The following is an 18,256-nucleotide window of genomic DNA, read 5'->3' as shown; positions in this document are numbered from 1 at the left end:
GAAGTGCAAGGAAAATGGTGTGATGCTGTGTCTTCCAACCCAGATTGGTGGCCTACTGCTGCTGCTTCATGCTCTTGTGGGGTTTTTGACCATTTCTACTTTTGATTGTTTCCAAGTTTGAGGCTAGCAACAGCAAACACATATGCCTCAGAGGGCCCTACAATCTCTACATCTTTTTATGAAATATTTTAAATATTTGACAACTTTTTTTGTATCTTTCAAAAGATTTCTTCCACCATGTACTGGTGCATACTTTACCTCTTTTCCCAGCACCTTCCTGTACTGTGTTTGCATATGGATTGGACTGAAACCAAATATCAGTATTTGAGATTGGTTTTGGGCCTTTATATTTTATTTTTCCCAAAAGGGAATTGGTTAGAGGTCTAATATTTTCTCTTACTTTTTTTCTGTTTTGATGAATAACATCATGACATATGAAGCAATATGATGGTCTTGAATGTACAATATTGAAGTCTTCCTACCTAACCCATGGATGCTACAAAAAACATCATACAAAAAGAAATATAAGAAAAAAGTTTTAAAGGAAAAAACTTGCCCAAATCAAGAAATCTGTTTGAGCACATCCCACTTGTCATCAAAAGCTCAAATCATTTCAGAAATGGCCCAATCCAACCCCTTAGAAGGCCCTTGATGAAACAGAAACAGAAGCCATGCATGGAATAAAGTTGGGCTTTCCCGCCAATTTGAGGTTTGTGCGTCAGGGAATTGAAATTGAAACCAGAATGTGGAGGTAGACAGTAGCAAACATATTGTTCAAGTTCAGGGTTCTTCATTCTAGTAACTGTTCCAGAACCAAAAAAACAAAAGCTCAATACTTTGTTTTACAAAATCTGTGAACGCATATTGAACGTAAGCTACAAACTGGGTTGTTCTCAGATAAAATGGAAAAAGTACCAAGTATTTCTCATTCTATGGAGGAACCCCCAAGGAGGTTAAACAAGTAAAATTCTCTGAGTACCCCTATCTTTCACACTAGATAATTTATGGATTTCTATGTCAACAAGGTTAAACTTAGGTTGTGTAACTATAGTTTCTGGTAGTGGAATACCGAGGCAGCTGATGGTTTGACGCTCCTCCCTATTCATACTGCAAGGTCAGCTTCGATAACACTGCTTCTCATATTCTGAAGCTCAGCTGTAATACCACTGCTTTCTAGGTAATGACTCTAAAGAGCGAGTGACGTCGGATAAAAAGTGTTTTACGTTGTACAACAATAATGCACAATACCTGCTAAACAGTGAGCTTCGTAGTGAGGCTGCTTTGTCTAGGAGCAAAGGTCACTGCATAAGAAAGATAAATAAAAGTGAGAAACGGAAGACACAATGTAGCCCAATGTTCATACAAGGGTGGCCTTCCTGACATGTATTGATTGTAAACCTACTAAGAACCAGGAGAAGTTGATGCTTCCATTACATTCAAAGCTGAAGTATACTTGGTGCAAGTCCCCCCAAAAATGTGTTAGCGCAAGAATGCATATGACATATGACACTGACCCAATCAGAATTGCAAGCCCACTGCAGCATCCATTAGAAAAGTCCTTGAAAGAATCTAATATCTGTTTCAAATCCTGAGGAGCCTCAGACGAAAGAGCATAAATTGCCCCTGAATAGGTCAACTAGTTACAATGTAAACTTCCACTTGAAAGTTTGTAAACTAAGTATTTCTATCAAATTTTACAGTAAATATCTTGAAGCAGCATTATATGATATAAAACGAGCAAAAGTAAAGCTAATGTCATATTTTCAATTAAAAAATTTAAAAATAACTCTGTTTACCTTTCGCTTACAAAGTATGTAACATGATCCTGAAGAAGGCGAGGATGGAAATGAGTGTCCCCCATAAAAGGCAAACTTGAAGAACTTTCCTTCTCTTCCTTGGGCACAGCAAAGCGAAGTGGGAAAGAGTCGCCTCTAAAATTGATTCTCCATCCAGAAAGTACACCTAATTAATATCATTTGAAAAAAAAGAATTGCATGAATCTTTCATTCTTTATCTGCTGATCAGGCACAGTATAAATGGTGTTAGTTGAATAGACTCTATGTCAACATTAATTCACTCCTGAGTTGCACATACTTAAAGGGACTAAACTGAATGAACATGACAGGCATACTAAAGCATCTCATACCCTATCAAGGGGCAAGCAGAACTAATCTTTAGTCTTCAACTGGCTTAGCCCTGCTAAGCCCACAAAGAAAGACATCAGGCCAAAAGTTCAGAATTGCACGATTGCAATTTTGAAGTACAGCCTCCAGACTGAGTTTGGGCGAGCCCAAGATCAATAGGCTAGCGGGCTTTAAGTTGGTTTTAAATAAAAAACGAACATGTACTCTCATTATATCTGAAGACCATTGGGCTGAATACCAGCACTTTAATAATCAACTCAGGAGCTAACCCTTAGCTGAAGTACAGAACTAAACGATAAAAAAGACACCCCTTTCAGGCTCATACATTGGGTCAGGCTTAGCACAACTCATCCTGAATGGATTTTGATCTCAAATCTATGACTAACTTTAGCCAGTCCATTCACATGGGGAATGTGGAATTTGTGGTTAATATATAAGCATTTGACAACTGACTGGTTCTGAGGCCTTACAAAACCTTACTCAAATAATCTCTCTGCAGGCCATACCGTATGCACGCATGGACATGCAATTTTTATATACATTGGCCAATATGCAGGGCACTGATCACATAGGCTTGACAAATCTTAAAACCTTATTAAGACAATGGTAGAAATTAAGATTAATAAATAAAAAACTTACCGGCAAACTGTTGAGAAGAGCTAGTGTTAGAGAGACTTGGAATGTGCATATCAAAATCCTTTCTAGTACATTTGGAAGATATGTACCCAATGGAAATGCCCAGCGAGGTTGATATGCAGTTAACTTAACTGAGCGTGCCATGGAGATAACATCACCAACAAAGACAAAAGTCCCACCGCAGTTAGATTCCATGGAATCAGAAATTCTTGGACCCACAAAAGATTTTCTTCTAACTCGCAAGCATTCCAGATAATAGGGCCTTGAATAGGTGATCTCAACCCATATTAAGCCTGGAATTTGAACTGGACTTAAGCAGGACTCCTCCTGTAGATGTTAACAAACTTGTATTTATTTGCAGTGAAACAAGTACATTTCTAAAATTGCATTTCTTACAAACATCCAGATACCAACCTGTGAACATATGCAGTTGCTGCCATTGGTTATTGCCGCCCATCCTTCACCACATTTATTAAGCTTGACAACATTCTTCGCATTCAAGCAGTGGGTTTTCTCAATTCTGCTTGGATGATTATGATCTAATATGCTTGTATGATCACAGGGAAGAGGTGTAAATGCAGTAAGATCATCAGGACAAGAAGACTGGTTATCTCCTATAACAATCTGCTTACTTTCCTCCATCATAGAGTTAGGCACACAGTACCCCTTTATTCTATTGATTCCAAAGCCTTGGACATCTAGGGAATGGTTTCTACCTCTAAGTGCCAATTCATTTATCAGAGCTGTCATCTCCATCCATTCCTGGACATTATGGATGGGCACACCATCAACTGACACAATTACATCGCCAGGAGACAAGTAACCGGACAAAGGCGACGTAGATGGTACACCCAAAACCTATTTCCAGACAAACATAACATATCAAATAAAAACGGTGATCAAAATATTGTTCATTTGACCATACTGATACTGGTAAGTCAAATACAGAAAACAATGAGACAATTCAATGGTTGTGGTGAGTGAATTACCATGGGACTTTCACCATGTATGTAGAATGGAAACAAGATGAAGGGCAGGAGAAGTAATGCCAGCCCACAAACTGCACAGCACTGGAGGTGAATGAAATTCGAAGGCTAATTAGCATTAGCTTTTGCAAATACATTAACCCCATCAATACATAAATAACGAAAACACACGTAAGCTTACCACTGCGTTGTGCCAAATTCCAGCACAATAAATCCGAAGAGCAGCAAAACAAGACAATGGTTGCAGAGACTCAGAATCGAAAGCTACCAGCGCACCAGGAAACAGAAACGCAACAAACACGGCAACATACTCCATTTGCACGCACTCACTGCTTTCAATCAAGCCTACGTTTCGCTTCACAATAATCAAAAACAAAAACGCAAGTAGCTAATGCATAAAGGGTAAGAAAGAAGCAAAAAGGAGAGACCTTGCAGCAGCGAGAGCATGACCCAGTTCATGAACAGAAACTGAAACCATTGTGGCAATGAAGATACAGGCAACGTCGGCGATTGAGGTGCTGAAGGAGGAGGAAAATCTAGAGAACAAGTTAATGAAGAAGCTTCCATGGAAGAGATTGAGAGCTCTGCCGAGTTCCCAGATAAGGATGAGAGAAATGGAGAAGAGCAGGGTTAGACCAAAGCCGACCCCAATGGAGAACCATGCCCTGAGAATTTGGGAGTGGCTTCTCCCGAAATGGAAGAGGGGTTGGTTGAAAGCCCAGAACTTGAAATCGCAGTAGCAACAAGAGATGGTGGTTGAAAGACGAGAAGGAGATGATGGGTTTGAATGGGAGTGAATGGGTAGAAGACTGTGATGGGTCTGAGTTTGTGGGTGTTGTCCTCTTGCTCTTCCCATATTGAACATTCTCACTCGCCTACCCTCCATTCTTGTTCGCTCGTTTACCTCTCCAAAACCAAATTTTCCCTTCTGTTTTCTCTTATATCTATATATATATACAGAGAGCTTCCATTGAGGGATCCTTCAAATAAGCTTATTTGAGGGACACCCTTTGTAGGCCCCACTCCGGATTGTATTTCACTAATCCAAACCGTCTATTTTGTAGATACTCATTCAAAGATCATCTCTACAAAAAATCACTTGAATCCGATATCATGTGACCACTCAATTGAGTTATTGAAATTTTAGTACTTTTCTTAAAGCACTGTGTTCATTGATTTTGTAAGACACAATTGGATGTCGAAACGGTTTCCGATTTGTCTAATTTTTTGTTAGGATGATCTATGAATGAAGACCTAAAAAATAGATGGTTTGGATCATTGGGAAAAAAATTGTAGGGTACCCTAAAGGGCGTCCCTCAAATAAAATTATTTGAGGGATCCCTCAATAGAAGGGGACTGTATATATATATATATATAGCAAATTTTTTGGTTAAACGTGCAATTTTATTACTTTTGTGATGAAAAGCCTAATGTTCACTCGAATTTTCCCTAAACCCTTATAAAAATGGGAAATTGCTCAAAATGCCATCAATTTTATAATTTTTTGTGAAACTACCACCTCTCCCTAAAAATTTTAAAACTACCACCTATAAATACATCTTTATTGTTCACTGATTGCACCCATATCACATTTTTAGAAATTTGGTTATCTCTCAACTTGCTCAGCCCCCTTTTCTCTTTTTCTCTCTCTCTCTCTCTCTCTCTCTCTCTCTCTCTCTCTCACACACACAGAGCTTTGTCTTGCTCTCTGTTCTGAATCACGAACCCCTCCCTCGACCCCATATTTTAGGTATGCCTTCTGAATAGTTGCTTGCAACCTTGAAGCTCTACTGGATCGTCGACCTCGAATAGGTAGCGTTGATGATTATTTTCTTAATATCTGTTGGATTATGTGAAATTTGTTTTATTTTGATTGCTTGGGTTTCTGTTAAATTGGTTTTGGCTGTAATTGTTTTAGGTTAGGTTTTTTGAATCTTCATGCTTATCTATATGGGTTTTTACCAATTGCATTTAGATTGCTCTGGATATATGAATCTTGAAACTTTGGATTTTTCATTTGATGTAGTGGATTTATATAGTGTGATTGTGATGAATCCTTGTTCACTGCTGTGTTAGTGTTGTATTGCTGTTGTGTTCCTGTTATTTTGCTGTGGTATTGCTGTTATATTGCTGTTATGTTGCTATTATATTGATGTTATATTGCTGTTATATTGCCATTGTATTGCCTGATTATTGTGGTTGTATTGTGTTAATGAAATAATTTTTTTCATGGTCAGAAATAGAGACAATTGTTATTCTAGTTTGCTACAATGAAAAATGGGTAACCTCAAAGAAGATGTGCAAATACGAAGGGGTGACTCAAAAGGCTTAATAGTTTCACGAACCATCACATTTGCTGAACTGTTGGATTGTATGCATCAGATTAGTAATACAAACAGCAGGGAAGATAAGGTTTGTTTAAAGTTCTCAGTTTGGTGGCCTCGAATGAGTGGAAGCACATAAAGATTGAGGACGATGATGATGTCAAATTTTTTATGAAGCAATCTAAAAGTGTAGCCTTGGTTTTCCCTTCGCGGGATAGTATTGTTAGGGTTCGGTGGCGATTTATTTTGCATGTCTAAAATGCAGTCTAAAATGGATGTTGTTCGGCTTAATCTTCATATATGTAATTCTTGTATTAATAATTGACACAAATTAATCTCGTAATCATTCCATTATTAACTAGTAATGAGTCAAGATAAGTAAATGAAATGAAACAAAACAAGAAACCCAAAATGAACACAAACAGCAATTTCTAGCACCTTTTTATCGCCACTATATCGCTATTGTATCACTAAGGTATCACCATTTTATTGCTTTTTAGATAGAAATGAATTATGCACTTCCTTTGTTTTTCAGTTTTGCCATATGTCCATTTTTTGACCTTTAAGTTTTCTACCCATTACGCAAATTTTGTGTTCTATATATGATTGGATTGAGCACAGAAAAATGAAGAAAACTACATGGACCAAATGTCAAAAATGGATACAAAAAAGAGTAGAAGTCAATGAAAACGAATACGTCGTTTCAAACAAGTAAACTGTTATACCTCCATAAAGAGCAAGTATGTTTATATATCGAGCATTACGAAATAGTTGAACTTCACAACCTAAAGAATAAGTATGCTAACCACGATTGCAACTCAAAAACAAAACCCAAAAATGGAAACAGTTTATGTGCCATGTAAGGCAATTAGCCACCGCCACCAATTGTACAATATTACATTTCACCATGTACAATATGGCCAAAGACCCTGTAAATTATTTCACCTTACTACACAGAATACCTAAACCAAATAGTTCTATCAAAATGGATGGATGACCATATAAAGCACCTCCAGCACAGCTTCGATGTCTGCATCTTCATATAAATGATTTCCTGACATAATTAAGGAGCACAGTGAATTCCCAAGTGATAAGTGAACACTGAACTCAATTCACTGACATTATCATATTTACCTCATATATATATGCCTCCCCCCTTTAAAGCCTCAATCGTAAGCTTGAGCCGATAATATGTGATCTTTGAAGGATGCCTAATGTAGAGACTATAAATGAACACCTACAATTTTCCTTCTTTAGATGAAACAAAACAACAAACAAACACAGAATCCAATTGCATAAATTGCCAAAACCATTAAAACCACAATGAAACGGGAATAAAACCATAATAAAATAGCAATAAAACAGCAACACGATACCAATAACAACAGCAGTTTCAAACAAAGAACAAAGAACACACTCATTCACTGTTTCAAACAAGGAATCATCACAATCAAACAATTTCAGAGAAACTCATAAACCTTAAACCAAATTCAGAGAAACCCCTAAACTAATTTCATAGAAACTCATAAACCTTATACCAATTTCAGAGAAACCCCTAAACCCTAAACCAATTTCATAGAAATCATACACCCTAAACCAACTTCAAAGAAACCCCCAAACCCAAAGAAAATGATGATGAATAGTACATTTTGGATGTGAATAGTGGAGTTAAGCTTCGATGAACAGACATCGCTGCGGGAGGAAGACCACTGCGTTAGAGAAAGAGAGAGCTGCGCTAGAGAGAGAGAGAGAGCAAAGAGAGACACAGATTTGCTCTAGAGCAAAGAGAGACACAGATTTGCTCTAGAGCAAAGAGAGACACAGATTTGCTCTAGAGCAAAGAGAGAGACAGAGAGCTGTGCTCTAGAGAGAGCAAAAAGAGAGAGAGAGAGAGAGAGAGAGAGAGAGAGAGAGAGAGAGAGAGATAGAGAGACAGAGAGAGAAAAGGGGGTTGAGCAAGCTGAGAGAGAACCAAAATTTTGAAAATGTGATATGGGTGCAATCAGTGGACAATAAAGATGTATTTATAGGTGGTAGTTTTAAAATTTTTAGGGAGGGGTGGTATTTTCACAAAAAATTATAAACTTGGTGGTATTTTGAGCTATTTCCCTATAAAAATTTAGGAAATACAATCCCCTTTTCATTAAATATAATACATTAAAAGGAAAATTTATATGTAAGTACAAGTTAAAATATTACAAATTCACATAAAATGTCATGTAAACTTGATACAAAACGTCCAATTAACTTCATTATTAATATTATTAATTGGTTCTTAAAAAGAGAAAATATTAATATTTGCATTTCAATTGAAAATGGAATGATTCTTAATTTTTTTAAAATTTTTTATAAGAGGCTTGAAATTTAGGTGGTATGCAAATTTAGTAGAAATAGTAAATGCAATTGAAAATGAGTTGTTTGATAAAAGGCTAGGTAGGGAGCCAAAGGAAACCGAGCAAAATAGTGTGGATTTGAAAAAGAAAAATTCATGAATTTATCACTGTATAGATTTTTTTAAAATTTAATTTACTCTCAATCTTGTTTTCACTGTAATTTCTTATTTTCTTTTTCTTTCCATGTAAATTTCTATTTTAAAAAACACAAAATTCGGTAACATATTTCTAAAAAGAAATTATATTTTAAATAGAGTTAAACGGGAAAGAGAGGGTGGAATTTTGGAATATAGAAAGAACTAGGGTACCCAAGTTGGAGCCATCCGGCATCCGAGGAGCAAATAGCAATAAAAAAGGCCGTAAAAGCAAAAACAGAAAAAAGAAAAGAAAAAAAAAGGAGGTCAAAGAAAGCGAAAAACGACACTGTGGTCTGTGGTCTTGTTGGAACTCCTGGAGTGACACGCCATCTCAAATTCTCAACTGTAGATCCATTCCATTCTCAGCTATTGTGCATTTCTGAGCTCTCACCGACGCACAGAGACTGAGCAGCAGAAGCCACACACACCTCAAACACACTCAAATCCGCAAACCCGTTTCATTTCAATGATTCTCTTGCAGTCCCATTCAAGATTTCTCCTTGACACCTTGCTCAATCGCCTCCAAAAGTTCGTTTCTTTTCCCTTTCAACGATTAAATTCTTCTTCTTCCTTCTTCCCCTCTCATTGTTCCTCACCATGTTGGTTTTTGCTTATTGTGCAGCATCGAAAAAGCAGTGGAGGCGGACTACCACTGGGCCGAGTTCGATGACGTTCGGTACCATATTCAGGTGATTACCAAGAATTCAATTAAGGATTTTGAACCGTTGTAATGGGTTATTGAATGGCTGAAATTATGCAGGTGACGATGAAGAACCCACATATCTTGTTACTTTCTGTATCGTTGCCCACTCCACCTCAAGAAACCGTGTTCTTGGGTGGGCTTCCGTCTGGAGCTATAGAGGCTATAAAGGCTGCATATGGTGCGGTTGTTCAAATTCTTGACCCCCCAAGAGATGGGTTTAATCTCACATTGAAGCTCAATCTCTCTAAACTCCCTCCAGATGAAGGTTCAACGAGTTCCTTTTCTAAGGTCATTATAAGCTTGCCATTGCCATGGATATGTGCTCAAAACGTTTAGGATCTTGTTAAAGCCAGTCAATGCTATGAAAATTTGCTAGCTTGCTAAGTATATGGGCCTATTGGGGACAATGATAAGATTCTTTGCGTGATGTTATATTGAGATTTTCTTGTATTGTTTGGGAGTTTTCTTGTGTTAGTATACTTTTAGCTTGATATACAATATTGGGTTGTCTCCAGACAACTTTAGCTTCTTGGATTGCTTGATTCAACACTATAAAGCCTGCTGAGTTTAGATTATCCTCTTGTGGGCATCCCTTTTTTTGACCACGTTCCAATTCATGTATTTACTTTTTGTCTGATTTTCCAATTTTTCCTTTTGTGACTTTGTTATTTAAATGCTATTCTTGTGTAGAGTACAAACATGCTCTTTTGGTAAAGATTGCATCTGTAAGAGAAGTGGTGCTAGGCGCTCCATTGAGAGGAATTCTGAAGAAGCTTACTTCAAGGACTGTTGCTTCCAATACTGATGGGCTTGTTGCTCTTGTGCATCGGCCAAACGAGTCCTTTTTCCTTATTCCTCAGGTAAAATTACAGATTAAGGTCAACAAGTTATCACATTGCTCTTTATCTTTTGTATTCTCTAGTTTAGCTAATAAGAAGGAAAGCAGTTGAAAGTTTGTTGGTGAAATTTTCAAAATTTTTTGCAGGCAGAGAAAGTGACGGTAATATTCCCTATGAGATTCAAGGACTCTATTGATATTGTTCTTGCAACTTCCTTCCTGCAGGTATAATAAGTATATGATCTTAAATTGCAAAGAGGAATTTCTTATTGGGGAAGAGATTGTAATGGGCTATTATATATCTGTTGATGAGGCTATAAGTGCTTTTAGACCTTAGATAATGCTAGCTTGTTGAATCCTGCTACTCTCCAAGTTATGCTGACTTGGATCCATTTTCTTTTGTTTGGTGATTTCTTATTGTTAATTGCGAAGGCTTTTATTACCATTTAGGAATTTGTGGAAGCAAGACGCATGGCTGGACTTAATACTGCCCCTCCTTGTTTGTGGTCTCCTACCCCTCCGTTAGAACTAAAGGAAGCTCCTGCTGAAGCACTATCTGCCAATGCAGGATTTGTCACTTTTGGTAATGTCAGAGAAATAAGAAGTTTATCTATATTTTTTCACTGTAACAATTTGTATTGTGTACTGATGCAGTTATTTTCCCTCGTCACGTGGAAGGCAAGAAACTGGATCGAACAGTTTGCAGTTTATCAACTTTTCATGCTTATGTTAGTTATCATGTTAAGGTGTGATCTTTTAACCTGAACTTATTATTCCATCTTTTGTCCTCAACTTCTTTATTTTCTAACACAAAAATTGATAAACTATAGACCCTACTTCTAATATTTATAATACAACATGCTACAGAATGTTATTAAAGTATAATATTAGTACAGTGCGAGTGGGTTAAGGTCGAGTTAGTAATTAGAATTTAGATTTACTATTTTATTTTGCTGAATATTATTCTCTTTTCTTTTCGGAAAGAAATTGTATGTCATATTACTTTGTATTGATGAATGGACATGGTATGATATAGGCATTGCAGAAAGTTACGTCTTATGTGTGGGAAGTCAAATATTTTTTTTTCTTTGTTTAATTTACTCTTAATTACAGAAACTTGTTGAATTTTTCCAAGCTTCATGTGCAAGTAATGCTGGACCTATCTTTCCATGCTGCTAGTAGTTGTCCGCACAATTTTGTTTTCTTTTGTCTGTGTGTACCTTACTGACTGTAATTGCAGCATGGCCGCATGTCATGTCTTTAATGATTTACTATATTTCGATTTCTTCATTTGATATGTTTGATCTCAGTATCTTTTGTGCATATTCTTCTACAGTGTTCTGAGGGTTTCATGCATACAAGGATGCGGCGTCGGGTGGAATCTTTGATTGAGGTAGCATTTCCCTTTTCCTTTTTTTTTTCTTCCTAAAGCTACTTAATCTCATTTTCTGTAGCTGCTTGATAATATCTTCAGAGGTTCTATATGAACACACCCCCCGTCCCCCCCGTCCCCCCCTTCTCTCTTTATTTGCTTGAAAAAGGAATGAAAACAAAACGTGAATATATTTTTCCATCTCCCCTCCTGTCCTCGCTCCCTCTCCCAGTATATGACGCGTTGATGGAAAATTTTGTTATCTTGATCTAATTCAGTCATAATTAGTGAGTGGGTAAACTTTGTCTGAGTGGTCGGCATTTTCTATCAAAAGCAAAGATATTGAATGTAAATTTTCTTTTACTTGGGTTTGATCCCCAGTTTGCAATGAATCCCATCTGAAATGAATAGCATCAATGGGAGGTCATTCCTTTGAATTATGCGAATGAACAGAGAAGAATGTTCAACCACCCACCTTTAGAAATTTGGGTGTCGGGACATAAGTATGGAAGTTTCCGTAGTGTTGATATAGTGGGCAGACAAACTGTTGTATGTGATATATGAGTGAATTCTTTGGAGACAAACCTCAAAATGTGAGGAGGCTCTGTCTGTTAGTCCTTTTTCTTTATGGCTTGAGTCCGAGCTTAGTTTGCATATATTTTGGTATATGAGAGTGCAGCTAGATTAGTTTCACTCTGGTTACTGTTGAAGTGCACTGCATAATTATACTTTTTCGCTTCATTGATTATAATTTTGTTGGATTTAATTGTATAACATTTCGAAAAATGAAGAAAAACAGAAAAGGATAAAGGACATATTACAAAAAGAAGAAAATTAAATGAGGACTATTGTTAGTCCCCAAATGCATGATTAACTTGAGATTTTAAAAAGTTTTTATGAACCACGACATGAAACGGTGAGTTGACAAGATGCAGCATGCTTATCCTGGTTTCTTTATATTTTACCTGGGTTGTACTGTGAACAATAGCTTTGAGATAAATATCTTTTTTTTTAACTTTTTTTTTTTCTCAGGCTCTTGATCGTGCTAAGCCTGGTATGGAGAATGCAAAGAATGCTTCTCAAAGTAGATCATTCAAACGGCTGGTTTGTCATCAATCTTGCCGCTTTTTATCAATCTTAAGTGATGAAATTGGTCTGGTCTTTGCTGAAAGACTAATTTTTCTAATGTATTTGGATTGTAGAGCCTAAAGGAAGCCAGGGCTAATTCAAACTAGTAAAGGTGTGGTAGCCAGATAGTAAACAGGACGTGCTCCTACTGGACCCCAAGAAAGACAGTCGTCTAAAGAATTGCTTTGCCTGGGGGATTTGTCTGCTGCAAGTGCAAGTGGTTGTATTTGAGTTTAGTTATCTAATTAGGTACAAGAGTTTTTGTGACTTTATATTTGATTTATTTGTGTAGAGCTCAAGACTTCAAGAATTTTGTTTCAAATCAAATTCGAATTGGAGTTGAAATGAATCCGGATGAAAAAGCTAGACTAATTTGAATATCATAAGTGGGGGCTTAACATAGAGGTATGAGTGATATCTTCAATAAGAAAACAATTGAGTTTTGATATCTTCAATAACAAAACACGCGTGTATAGAAAGCATCACTTCTTTTTATTTCTGGTTAAATTATTGTGCACTACTAAACATCACGAAATCTCCTTTGCAAACGGCCGCCTTCAACGCAATTGATAGTGTCATCTTATCCTTGATGTTGTCAAATGATTGCAAATAGGCATACCTCCATAATTACTTTACCATTAATGTGCCACAAACGTCCCAAAAGCCCACGACAAAGTCAAGTACTATATTGACATAAAACCACAACTTATTATTTCCATCTTCATCAGTGGGTTTTTGCATATGTAGCAGTAAAAGTCTCATCTCCGGGGCATTTTGTTGGAAGAGGAACTCCACACAAAGATGGATTCTCCATATAAATGGATGAATCAATGAGTGTTTGGAGTTGATTGCCCAAAGGAATTCTCCCCACAGAGTTTGTTTTAAGACAAATTCAAGTGGGACAAAAATGTTAAGGATGCAAGGCTCTGAGGAATATGTCTTGAAAGATGGTTGTGCGAGAGATCAAGAGATTCGAGCACACACAAATTTCCAACGTTGGAGGAGATGTCACCTGTCAATTGATTCCTCGACAAGTTCAAGGTACCCAATACAATGAGGCTACCTATTTCTTGAGGGATTTCACCTTCCAGATAAATAAATACATATACGAACTTGGTACCAAGTTTTCATTGGCAAACAAGCCAACTTCAATTCAATAATCGCCAGTGTTAACTTATCTTTGATCCATCAAAGATTTCACAATTGGTGGGGATATATGTGTTTCCTAGCCGAAGCAGAGAAAACCCATATATGTTTGAAGGTATCTTTCCCATAAATGTCGTCACCAAGATCAATCATTCACAATGAGGAGAAATTTTGCAAGGAGAAAGGAATTTTACCACCAAAATCGTTTTTGTTCATCTTCGAATTCATATTTGTGATGACACAATCCATTAAAAAAAAAACTCAATGGTACATTTAGTTTTTATTTTTATTTTTCACACAACACAGTCAAGGGGACGAGACGAGTTTTCCACCTCAGAATGCATCTCCATACAAAGATTAAAACTAGAGAAAACAATACCAAACACCTATACTTGTCAAATTACAGTTTCACTAAAAGTCAAATGATATATATTTCAAATAATAACAAAGATGAAGAACAAAGTTCCAATATATATTTAGGGAGAATATTAGTACTCTAAAATAGTTATCTTGTAATCCTCATTTCTCTTTGAAAAAACATAAGTAAGAGTCATGATAAGTTTATTTTAACATCCAAGTACATTTACAGGTTACATGATTGTGTGATAATAATTAATAGTCTCCTTGTCAACGCGGGATCATATTTCTCCTTAGCATTCCTCCTAGTAAATTAGTGTTGGCTTTTATTCATACCGCTAATATAATTGATACATGGAAACACTAATTTTATAGCGTGCAAGTATCACATAAGCAAAAAAGAAAAAAAAGAAGAAGAAGACGGAAACACGTCATATACTATATTACACATGACAAAATTTCCTTTGCAAATGAGCCACTTTCAATGCTATTGCTAGTGTTACCTTATCTTTGATGTCATCAACGAATCAAAAATATGTATACCTCCATAATTTCTTCACGATTAATGTGCCGCAAACACCCCAAAAACCTACGACAAAGCCAAGCACTATGCTCACATAGAACCACAACTTATCATTTCCATCTTCATTACTGTTTGTAGCAATAAACGTGTCATCTCTGGGGCATTTTGTCGGAAAAGGAACCCCACACAATGATGGATTGTCTATATAAATGGATGAATCAGTGAGTGTTTGAAGTTGGTTACCTGAAGGAATTCTCCCCACCAAGTTGCTATAAGACAAATTCAAATGGGACAAAAATGTTAAGGATGCAAGGCTTTGAGGAATATGTCCCGAAAGATGGTTGTGTGAAAGATCAAGAGATTCGAGTCCAAGCAAATTTCCAACCTCAGAAGGGATCTTACCTGTCAATTGATTCCTCGACAAGTTCAAGGTACTCAAATTAATGAGGCTACCTATCTCTTGAGGGATTTCACCTTCCAAAATATTCGAAGAAAGATCAATACTCTTTACGAGCATTAGAGTGGTGTTATACACGAGTTCTTCTCCTTTTAATGTCAGCATGGTTTGCAGATGATAGTAGTTGGGGTATTTATCCGAAACATCACGGAAGAGAGAAGTCAAATTATTGAAACAGTTGGGAATAATACCTGAAAAGTTGTTGTGGCTGAGGTCGAGGATGTGAAGGTAGCTGAGATTGCACAATTGTCGGGGAATATGTCCAGTAAAAGAGTTGTTTCGCAGTTGTAGCATGTGCAACATGGATCCACCAGATCCTCCTATCCATGCAGGTAACCTCCTGGATAATTTGTTGCCTCCAACGTCGATACTCAACAAAATAGAGAAATTTTGCAAAGAATCGAGAATCTTACCGTCAAAATTGTTGTTGTTCAGCTTCAATATTTGAAGATAACTTAATAGCCCCATTGAAGTGGGTATATTACCACAGAGATTGTTGTAGGCAGCATCTACAATGCTTATCATGCTCCCCGAATTCCATGCGTGTGGGAGTTCTCCAGAGAAATGATTACTTCTTAGCGAAAGGGCTGTCAGGTTTTGCATGTTGCAAATAGAATGTGGAAGAGTACCATTCAAATCATTCTCTGAAAGAAACAATTCTACCAATTTGGGCATTAGCTTGTCAAAATTCGAGGGAATTGGCTCGGAAAATAAATTGCTTGAGAGATCAAAGTAAGTGGCATTAGTGGACCAAAGTGGGAGTGGGCCCTCAAATTGATTATGGGCCAACCTTATTTGAAATACGTTCGGAAATCTCAATTGGATCGATGGAAGCATTCCATGGAATTGGTTGTAAGATAAATCCAGGTGTGTGAGTTGGGAAGATATCTTCAAAAGCCATTCCTCTGCTATAGAATCTGACATTCCAGTGCTATTAAGGGTGACATAAGACAATTCAGTCTGAGATTGAACCATACACCAAAACCAGGACCTACTTTGCAGTTGGTAATCTCAATTTTGTGGAGCTTGAAAGGAGGAACCCAATCATAAGCCACGTTGAAAACGAGGGACACAAGCTTCTCTATTAAATTGTTCCTTATTGAAAGATGTTTCAATCTGGTGAGACTTGTGAAATGGGCTTCCGTTAGAAATCCTTCCCAAGGATTGGAAGATAAATCTGGTTCAACTAGCTTGGAGAGTTGTCCGAGACTTTCTGGAATGGACCCGTTCATACGATTATTAGATAGGTGCAAATACTGCAAATTTTTTTAACATTCCTAAGGAGGCCGGCAATTGGCCTTCCAGGCCACAACCAGACACATCTAGGTAATCCATTTGAGGCTTGCAAATTCACCTGGAAAAGGACTAGTGAAAGAATTCCAGCTTAGATCAAGTTTTTTAAGGCTAGTAAGATTGAAAAGCCAGCTGGGAAATGAAGAAGTATTGAGGGAATTATATGATACATCAAGGACCAAAAGTGAGGTGAAGTTAACCCTATGCAGTGATAGTGGAAGGCTTTCAATCAAGCTATGAGATAAGTGTAACTCCAGTAAAGAAGGAAGCATGTTAACAACATGCAACCAATTTGTAAATCTTGCGCTGCTAAGATCCACTCCATTGAGATTGAGGTATTTTAAGGAAGAGAGATGAGAAAGCCAATTCAAATTTTTGGAATGTATTTCGAATGAGGAGTAAAGAGAATAAGATACGTCAAGATAGTTCTAGTTTGACAAATTACCAAGAGAAGGGGAAATCTCTCCTGTAAACAATGCAAAGGAGATATTGAGATACGTCAGAGTTTTAAGCTCCCCAAAGAACTTAGGAATGTGAATCCTTTCAAAATTATTTCAACTTAAGTCCAGGCAATACAAATGTTTCAAGCTAAGCAAAGGAGAGTTTATCTTAACCCCCAAACAAGACTGTTCATACTTCATGTCGTCCCACTCTTCATCAGCCGTGGAATGTGGATATGTATTCCGAAGATCGATCTAGGCAACATGACCGGTGCGGTTGTTGCATGAAATCCCTTCCCACTGGCAGCAATCATGACCCACCCAAGAAGAAAGCCTTCGAGACAGATCAGTAAGATCTTCTTTAAAGCTCATAAGTGCTTTCCTCTCTTCCTAAATGCATATTGGTTTCACTTTCACACCGGTGCTTGCAAGTCCAATATCCCCCAAAAAGCACAACAAAAGGAGCAAAAGGTCAGAAATATTGATCAGGTGATAGATTTTCATTTTTCGAATCAAGTTTTCTCAATTTGATGCAGATGAGCAGACTAAGAGAACTCTTACATTTATACAAGGCTGCTAGCGTGCGGACCCAAAGCAAACCGTCTAGTCCAGGTCCTCAACCCATTTTTCAGGTTTGCAATTCTTGACTCCTCATCACTATCATTCTCATTAATGCTTATTTCTAAAACATTACTCTGTTTTTATTTGCTACTTTCACACCACAAATGGTTTTTTTGTTTCCAAGCAAGTGCAATAAGGTAGGTGGAGTAAAATGCATTTTCTTGACTAAACTGTAATTCAATTTCTGAGAAAGTGATTAATTATCCAGGGTCATCCTCTGTGCTGTTTTTCATTTCCAAATGTATAAAATCCATATATTTTAGTTTTACTTGGTTCTTCTCAGGTCTTGATCGTTCTAAGCCTGGTATGGAGAATGCACAGAATGCTGGTCAAAGTAGATCATTCAAACGGCTGGTTTGTCATCAATTTCGCTGCTTTTTACAAATCATAGTGATGAAATTAGTCTGGTCTTTGCTGAATGACTTATATTTTTCTAATGTATTTGGATTGTAGTCTTGTAGAGCCTAAAGGAAGCCAGGACTAATTCAAATGGTAGCCAGGTAGGAAACAGGACGTGCTCCTACTGGACTCCAAGAAAGACTGTCGTCAAAACAATTGCTTTGCCTGGGGGATTTGTCTGCTGCAAGTGCAAGTGGTTGTATTTGATTTTAGGAATCTGCAAGTGCACATAAAAATCAAACCCATTTTTCAAGTTTGAAAATCCAATCCAATCAGTAGATGGGAGTTAAATGCATTCTCTTGACTCGTCACTATCATTGTCATCAACGCTTACTTTATGCATTCTCTCTCTCTCTCTC

At 37.2% G+C, this 18,256-nt stretch overlaps 3 protein-coding genes across 10 annotated transcripts; 1 reads left to right on the top strand and 2 right to left on the bottom strand.

Annotated features, from left to right (window-relative positions):
• Positions 359-4,679, bottom strand: LOC18778320 (membrane-bound transcription factor site-2 protease homolog). 8 transcript variants are annotated; one of them, XR_002271525.1, is made up of 9 exons: positions 4,195-4,679; positions 3,948-4,095; positions 3,770-3,850; positions 3,195-3,638; positions 2,784-3,107; positions 1,797-1,962; positions 1,435-1,623; positions 1,249-1,301; positions 359-802 (listed from the first exon to the last, which is right to left on the bottom strand). XR_002271525.1 is itself a non-coding variant. In XM_020563234.1 (7 exons), exons 1-6 carry the CDS (start codon positions 4,650-4,652, stop codon positions 1,804-1,806), a joined length of 1,614 nt encoding a protein of 537 aa, XP_020418823.1. In that variant the 5' UTR covers positions 4,653-4,679; the 3' UTR covers positions 769-1,301; positions 1,797-1,803. The 8 variants fall into 8 exon arrangements, 2 of the variants coding, with proteins under 2 accessions (XP_020418823.1, XP_020418824.1); XR_002271523.1 differs by having other exon boundaries at positions 769-1,155; XR_002271524.1 differs by lacking the exon at positions 1,435-1,623 and having other exon boundaries at positions 362-802.
• Positions 8,706-13,044, top strand: LOC18780939 (actin-related protein 2/3 complex subunit 2A). The gene is made up of 10 exons (XM_007211459.2): positions 8,706-9,148; positions 9,243-9,309; positions 9,381-9,588; positions 10,014-10,183; positions 10,309-10,386; positions 10,612-10,744; positions 10,816-10,907; positions 11,498-11,554; positions 12,566-12,637; positions 12,736-13,044. The coding sequence occupies exons 1-10, from the start codon at positions 9,087-9,089 to the stop codon at positions 12,766-12,768; spliced, it is 972 nt and encodes a 323-aa protein (XP_007211521.2). The 5' UTR covers positions 8,706-9,086; the 3' UTR covers positions 12,769-13,044.
• On the bottom strand, positions 14,692-15,819 carry LOC18780814 (leucine-rich repeat receptor-like serine/threonine-protein kinase At1g17230). The gene has a single exon (XM_020561736.1). It carries the CDS (start codon positions 15,817-15,819, stop codon positions 14,692-14,694), a length of 1,128 nt encoding a protein of 375 aa, XP_020417325.1.

This window comes from Prunus persica, chromosome G4 (assembly GCF_000346465.2).
Source record: "Prunus persica cultivar Lovell chromosome G4, Prunus_persica_NCBIv2, whole genome shotgun sequence".
Classification (NCBI taxonomy): domain Eukaryota; kingdom Viridiplantae; phylum Streptophyta; class Magnoliopsida; order Rosales; family Rosaceae; genus Prunus; species Prunus persica.
This window is presented reverse-complemented; position numbering and strand designations above follow the sequence as displayed.

Coding starts and splice junctions, on each gene's coding strand:
- LOC18778320 (XM_020563234.1), bottom strand. CDS start 4,652: ATGGAGGGTAGGCGAGTGAGAATGTTCAATATGGGAAGAGCAAGAGGA. Junction 3,851..3,947: donor GAATTTGGCACAACGCAGTG/GTAAGCTTACGT, acceptor ATTCACCTCCAG/TGCTGTGCAGTTTGTGGGCT. Junction 3,639..3,769: donor TACATGGTGAAAGTCCCATG/GTAATTCACTCA, acceptor GTCTGGAAATAG/GTTTTGGGTGTACCATCTAC.
- LOC18780939 (XM_007211459.2), top strand. CDS start 9,087: ATGATTCTCTTGCAGTCCCATTCAAGATTTCTCCTTGACACCTTGCTC. Junction 9,589..10,013: donor TAAACTCCCTCCAGATGAAG/GTTCAACGAGTT, acceptor ATTCTTGTGTAG/AGTACAAACATGCTCTTTTG. Junction 10,184..10,308: donor CCTTTTTCCTTATTCCTCAG/GTAAAATTACAG, acceptor AATTTTTTGCAG/GCAGAGAAAGTGACGGTAAT.
- LOC18780814 (XM_020561736.1), bottom strand. CDS start 15,819: ATGCCCAAATTGGTAGAATTGTTTCTTTCAGAGAATGATTTGAATGGT.